We start from the raw sequence: 6,540 nt of genomic DNA, 5'->3' as shown, positions 1-6,540 counted from the left end.
AGTTCTTCATTTTTATACTTCCCATCTTACGACAAAGTCAGCACATTTATTGCTGTTGCGTGCAGTATGCTCCGCCGTCTCCATTTCGTGAACCATAAGAAACGTACCTCATAAGCAATAAATAAGACACAAATTAGTGACATAAAATCGCATAACGTACACGCAGAGTGGACTTTGATGAGAAAAAGTAATAAAAATAAAAAATAAAGAAAAACAAAAACACAAAAAAATAAAGTTGTTATATTAACTTAAGTATGTTGTTAAATTAACCTAATTATGTCATGTATTAGAAAATTTGACTCGTTCCACATCATTACGAAATATCGTATTCATGATCCATGGAACTAGTATTAATCTAATCTAAGACCAATGAAATTCAGGGTGTAGACAAGGTCGTGCGTACGCCAGTGTAAATATTTACAATTTCGGCTTACGTGCCCCGCCCTCGCATCTACACCCCCGTTTTCCGCCCCTCTGGGCGGGCTGCCAGTATTTTTCCGTTCACCCCCTACCCCTATCCACACTACCCCTACCCGCCAGACTGGCTGGGGCGCCGGCGCAGGTTGAATGACCTGCTGGAGCGCGCGGAGCCGGTAACTTTCCACTCGCCGCCCATTGGTCGGCCGGTCAGCGGGAGGGGTGGTGGTGGGGGGCTCGGCGGCTGGAGCTCGGCGCGCGCGTTGCAGAGGCCTCATTGTTGGTGCACCAGCGATCTCGGCAGGACATACAGGCAGACAGCTGCTCTCGCGACACGTGCCCCACCTCCAGTAGGTAAACAAAACAACGTGACTCCTGTGCCATCGTGAATTGTAGCTACGATAGGAATAGCACGGATGAAAAAGTGATTGTACGAGGAAATAAAGCAAGCAATCAGATCCCGCAAAGCGGACTTGGCGCATGGATTAGAAGTGAATCACATTCTCCATGATAACTCATGTTCGATCATAACGCCAAGCTTTATCTTTGCAAATTGTTCGTTACTTACGCTGCGAAAGAGTAGAGAATAAATTATAATGAAGTGTTCTTTCTTCCTTTACAGAATCAAGCATCAGAGATGTCGCTCGCCAGCCTTCATCCCGCAGAAATGCACGGCCACGACCAGTACCACAGGTATGTGTCATTATGTTGCGCGTTTCGTTATTAATGCAGCACGTGTAATGATTAGACTATTAAATAATACGGTAGCGTGTGAAGTGTGTGTGTGTGTGTGTGTGTGTGTGTGTGTGTGTGTGTGAGGTACATTCTGCATCTGGCGACTAGAGGAGCAAGAAATTTAGTTGCACGTTACGCTCCTGCTTGTTTTTTTACTTTGGTCGACGGGAATGATAGGCAATTATACCAATTCCACTTAGTCGCACGGAGAGAATGTCGGGGTGGTGTGGGTGAGTATAAGTGCGTGTGTGTTAGGAAGAGTGGGGGAGGGAGCAAACGTTTTCTAAAACACTTGTTAATGTTTCCGTATTGTTTCTACAGTAGCGGCGGTGGGGTGTGGGGTGGAGGGAGAGCATGTATGCTCCGCGCTTGTGCATCAGGTATCCGCCCCACTCCCCGTCTCGCTCATACCCCCTCTTCCTCCTATAAGGTAAAAATGCACGCAGCGCTGGCGGCATTGCCTTCACCATTTGTAGGGGAGAAGATAAAAAGTGGAAAGTGAAACGATGTGTGTAACGCGCAACAGGACTGTGTAACAAAACACACAGCATAATAATGTCGTATACTGTATAATTTCTTTCCTGCTGGAAGTGTTCAAAAATTTGTAAGAACGTAGTTGCCTTGAAGGAGGAAATACAGCTTGTTTAGCGTCCTTTCGCGTGTCAGTTTTCTTATTAAATTTTTTTAAAAAAATTGATTTGTTTATTCGTCTTTGCAGGAATTATCAGTTGTGAACTTCTTCAGACTTCTTTCTGCTTCCATCACTTTTCTCTTCGTAAGGTTTTGCGTGTACTTCATGGGCGCCTTTCGAACGTAGGTCTAGTTAAGAGCGTTGAAAATGCGATTTACATTCATATCGCAGTACACTTTTGTAAATGTAAACTTGCAGTTTCATTATGTTTTGCAAGCAATGCCGGCTACATTCTTCATTCCTTTCCCATCAGCGTCCAAACTGTTAGGGTGGGGGAACTGGCTGTTGTATTAAAGCATACCCCAGTGGTATTGCAGTATCTCTTACGGTCCAAATATAGCGTCACTGCACTAGAATTCGAACAACAAATTCTACTTGCATCTTCGTTAACTTTACTTTCATATTCTAAACAGGAACACGTTTTTTTTACAGAATAGCACCCGTAAAATTTGCACACCGACAGTGCTAGAATGGGACTGTGGGTGTGTAAATATTGCACTCTGGCAAGTACAGTGACAGAACTTAAAGTAATTCTGGAGAAAACTTGACTTAAAGAATTAATTCTGTAAAACTTACACCGAAATTGGATAAGCTTCGTTTAGATTTAAGGTGAAAACCACTGGCAGTAAGTTCCATTACATTTTATGAGCATGTTGAGGCACTTCACATGTATATTTCATGGCCATAAATGAAAGGTTACGTTTCTTGCCACGTTCTGGTATTTCCTATCTCATGTTTATCTGTAAGGTGTCACTGTGATGCTAAGCATGCCTTGTGAACATAAAATCATTCTTCCTGGTGGAGTTAAATATAACTCAGTAAAAGCAGCTTCATTTTTATACTGGGTGTACTGTAATATTAGCTTGTTGCAGAATATACATGTAGGTAATAAAGCTCCCATTTTTCTTAGCCATTACTGACTGTTTGTGATTTTCTTCCAGCAGTCTCTTGCACCGCAGTGCAAGCATTGGCAGTTCTCTTGAGGAGCTCCAGAGTTACTTTGGTGCAGCAGCTTCTGAGCCAGTGTTGTCAATTGAAGAACTTCGTCTGCAGCTCAATTCTTGCTTCACGTAAGTATACAAATGCCATTTCTTTCTCGTATTGTTTGATCCACATCACTTTAACCAGTTTTTAGGATAATGAATGCTGTAGACTTACATAAGTTGGCATTTAGTGTATAAAATCTTTGATTTTTAGTTATGGTTCAAACCAACATACTTGTTTAACACACTCACTTTTACTGAACGCAGATGTGGTGTAAGCTGGCAAGAGGAGCATGTGTCGCTGGACTGCCGAGAGTGCGGTGGCTACTCCCTGGAGCGACCCTGCCCACTTTGCGACGGCCGCTGTGACTCTGTCTGGAAGCGGGACCTTACCACTGTAAGCACCTAGCACATTCCAGTTCCAGGAGTAGTGTAATAGAATAAAGGGCAACCTTTCCATGAAGACATGCTGTCACATCATTTACTGCTGCAGATTAATACAGCGGATAGGTAACAAAGGTGACAATGATTATATAAGTTAGTCAAAAAGAGGAATTGTGTATGACCTGGGCCAAAAAGTTTTAGTGATAATACTTCCATTTTAATTAGTGTACAAGGAAAAAAAGAACACTTTAACCTCACTATTTGTTTTCTTAAACAAATTATATGCAAGCAGCAACTCTTGCACCCAAGGCAATAGTTTGCTGAGTGCTGCTTTCATAGTTTGAGTGGCTGTACACATTAATCTAAATAACTTTGACTTCTGAGGTATAAACATATTGCAGATCAGTCAGAAGTATGTTGCAAGTCTAGTAAGTGTTTTCTTGTCATGAAATCATTCTGAGAGAGATATGTAACTGTGAATTGTCTCTTTTCATCACAGTCTCATGCATCGGGCAAGGCGCGCTGGGAAGGATCTTGCGCGTTGGAGGCAGCCGCGAGTAATAGCACCACCTCGGCAGGTGACAAGACGTCGCGGTCACCCCTGGACGATGAAACAGCGCGGTTATGTGTCCGGCTAGAGAAGCTGTCCTCGTGATGTGCCTGCATTCTAGGCACTGACTGAGTGAATGCACCTCGCCTCGCCTCCAACCCGGGAACCTCTGTGTGGCCGTAGCTTGGCTGGTGAACTTTCAATCACCTGCTGTGTTTTATTGCAGACTTATTTTTTTGCATCTGTCTCATTGTACATTTCCATACATTCACAGTCTGTAATTATCATTTGAAGTGTTAGATTGTTCGTAGTGTGATGACTTTACACTATTAATTTATTTGGTCTCAAGTGATGGACTCATGTTTATAAACTTTGGAGAAAAGTGTGATGGGCAGTTCGCCACACACAATGTTTTGTCACATGTGAAACTGTTGTGCTATCACAGGCTGTCTGTTCACTTAGATTATTTAAGTGTCATTGTGATGTCTTTACCATTATACACTGTTCCAGCTGCATTTATGATCCTCGTGGTTCAGATTTTCAGTCGTGTAATCTGCTGCTTGCTCAGCACCTTAAGTGATATTAGTTTGCAGTCCCAGAGTATGCAGAATTGATGTGCCTGCTGGAGCTCCAAACTGATAACACTACTAGTCTTGAAAGTGTTGCTGACTTCACTTAATGAGATGGGGATTAATATCCACACAGAAAATTGAAAACAGGTAGCCTAGTGCAATATGTTGGCAAACACCGATCCACATTTACTGATTTGACTAAGCACAACATGAATGCATACGGTTTCGACTGAGGTTCCAGTGTTAAAGACTTATTTAAGCATTACTGTTAAGAAGTCTGATCACGAATCAGTATCATTTCCTGGCACAATTCCAGAGGTTCAGCTCTTGGCTTTAAGGTTTTTATTTCCATTGAGCTCAGCCGCTGTTTAGTTTTTACTTTTAAATGTTAACATTAGAATCAAAATCTTTAGAAATACCACCTTGTCTCTTTAAGTGCATGAAAATATTTTTTTGCAGTTTTTTGTAAAAGTATTTAAAATTCTATGGAAAATCAAAGTTGTTAACATTTAAAAGATATTTTGATACTTGGCTTAAAAGCTGTCCACTTTATTAAGGGATGACTGTTTGTTAAAGGCAGTGCAAGTCCAAAAAACTGAAAAAAATTTCAGTCAAATTAGCATCGTCTTAACTGTATTATTTATGTGTGAACTGTAGTCTCAGCACTTGCATTGCCTAACTTGTCTCTGTCGTACTATTACTGATAACTAGTTAATGTAAATATGTATAGATCTGAGATAAAATCCTTTCCAGAATACAATCTGGCAGCTTTTTTATACAGTGTTTTGTCCTGAAAACCATCTTACTGTTGTAGGTCTGCATTTCTGTGGACTGCTTATTTTGTGAAGCACATAACATTTTCTTTGTTGATACTGTCACAACATTTGAGTGAATTGTACTTAAAATTTACCAAAATAAGCACAGTCCTTAAATAAGTTTTCTAAATGTTAATTTCAGGTGGATCTCCCATACATATGTCAGTTTATTGTATGAAAACATGCATTCAGTACTGGATATGCTGGTGTTAACATGCAACATGTTTTTGTATGGAGGATATATTAGTCAACCATTTGCAAGCGAGATTTGTGTCTGCAGTGGAGAAAACTGTGACTACATTCAGTTTTAAATTGCAGGCTAGCATCTATTGTTTTATTTCTTCAATTCGGCTTATTGTGCCGTACGTCCACATTGTTTGTAAAACCATGTGAACCTGTTATTTGATCTGACAGTTACTGTGTCCACTTGAATAATTGTTCCTTGAAGCTTTTAAAGTTTTGTTACTGTGTAGTAGTCATCAAAGGAAACTGTAAGAGAATCTTGGAAATGTATGACACTATTTGTAAGGCTGTAATTTAATTTTTGAGTAATTTTTGTACGTATGTTATGTTCTCTTGCATCATGACACTCGCTTTGTGTGGAATAAAATAATTGTAGAAGAATGTAAGGCTTTCTTTCAAACACTGACATGTTCCTATTAACAGAAACAGGGTTTAAAAGACTCACAAATATATGTTGCATATCCGCCCGCCCCCCTCTTCACCTCCTGGTCTCCGTTGCACTAAGACATGACTACAATAAAGGAACAATTCTATCATAAAATAAGACCGATCTCCTGCAATAAAAGTGGTCTACAATAAAATGTGTTGAAACTAAGAAGTCAACATGATTTAACATTTAGTGAAAATCCTATGCCGCAATGTTATTAAAATACTTTTAAAAAGTGTATAATTTACAATATCTTTCTGTGTGAAAAAGTTAAATGCTGTGTCAATTTTACTAAGAATAGGTGTGGGTACTGATACAATGTTTGTAGCTCAGAATGAAACAGGGTGTATATAATCCAATAAAATGTCTTTAAAGTTCTTGATGTCAGTAGAAACAGTGGGTGGGCGGGCGGGTACGCCCGCTCTCAGCAGTTGGGGCTCCTCTCGGATGTTAATGGGAAACCTTTTAAACACAGGTGAGACCTGAAGAAGTGCACATTAAAGAACTGTGAGTCACTTCATAACAAATGACATGTTCTACAATCAGTATGAAGTAGGTTTTAGTGATCTTATTTAAAACCTAAAAAATGTAGTCATGAGTTACTTAGCAAAAAAGATAAGAAACTGAAGGCACTGGACCAGAATGAAAGATAAATATGTGCATTTACAACACTTGAGCCAGGAGTAGCAGTGCTTTCCAAATACCAAAACTGGTACATTTTGA

At 40.2% G+C, this 6,540-nt stretch overlaps 1 protein-coding gene across 1 annotated transcript; it reads left to right on the top strand.

Annotated features, from left to right (window-relative positions):
• The first annotated feature begins 709 nt into the window (after window positions 1-709).
• LOC124595130 (protein pinocchio) lies at window positions 710-5,771 on the top strand. The gene is made up of 5 exons (XM_047133726.1): window positions 710-767; window positions 1,040-1,110; window positions 2,785-2,913; window positions 3,094-3,223; window positions 3,710-5,771. The coding sequence occupies exons 2-5, from the start codon at window positions 1,055-1,057 to the stop codon at window positions 3,863-3,865; spliced, it is 471 nt and encodes a 156-aa protein (XP_046989682.1). The 5' UTR covers window positions 710-767; window positions 1,040-1,054; the 3' UTR covers window positions 3,866-5,771.
• The last annotated feature ends 769 nt before the right edge of the window (window positions 5,772-6,540 follow it).

The sequence above is a fragment of the Schistocerca americana genome, chromosome 2 (assembly GCF_021461395.2).
Source record: "Schistocerca americana isolate TAMUIC-IGC-003095 chromosome 2, iqSchAmer2.1, whole genome shotgun sequence".
Lineage (NCBI taxonomy): Eukaryota > Metazoa > Arthropoda > Insecta > Orthoptera > Acrididae > Schistocerca > Schistocerca americana.
Note: the sequence above shows the minus strand (reverse complement) of the source record. Positions and strands in the feature narration are given on the sequence as shown.

Excerpts from the sequence above, each read along its gene's own strand:
- LOC124595130 (XM_047133726.1), top strand. The coding sequence starts at position 1,055 with ATGTCGCTCGCCAGCCTTCATCCCGCAGAAATGCACGGCCACGACCAG. Across the intron at positions 2,914-3,093 it reads CAGCTCAATTCTTGCTTCAC|ATGTGGTGTAAGCTGGCAAG; the intron begins GTAAGTATACAA and ends TACTGAACGCAG. Across the intron at positions 3,224-3,709 it reads GGAAGCGGGACCTTACCACT|TCTCATGCATCGGGCAAGGC; the intron begins GTAAGCACCTAG and ends TTTTCATCACAG.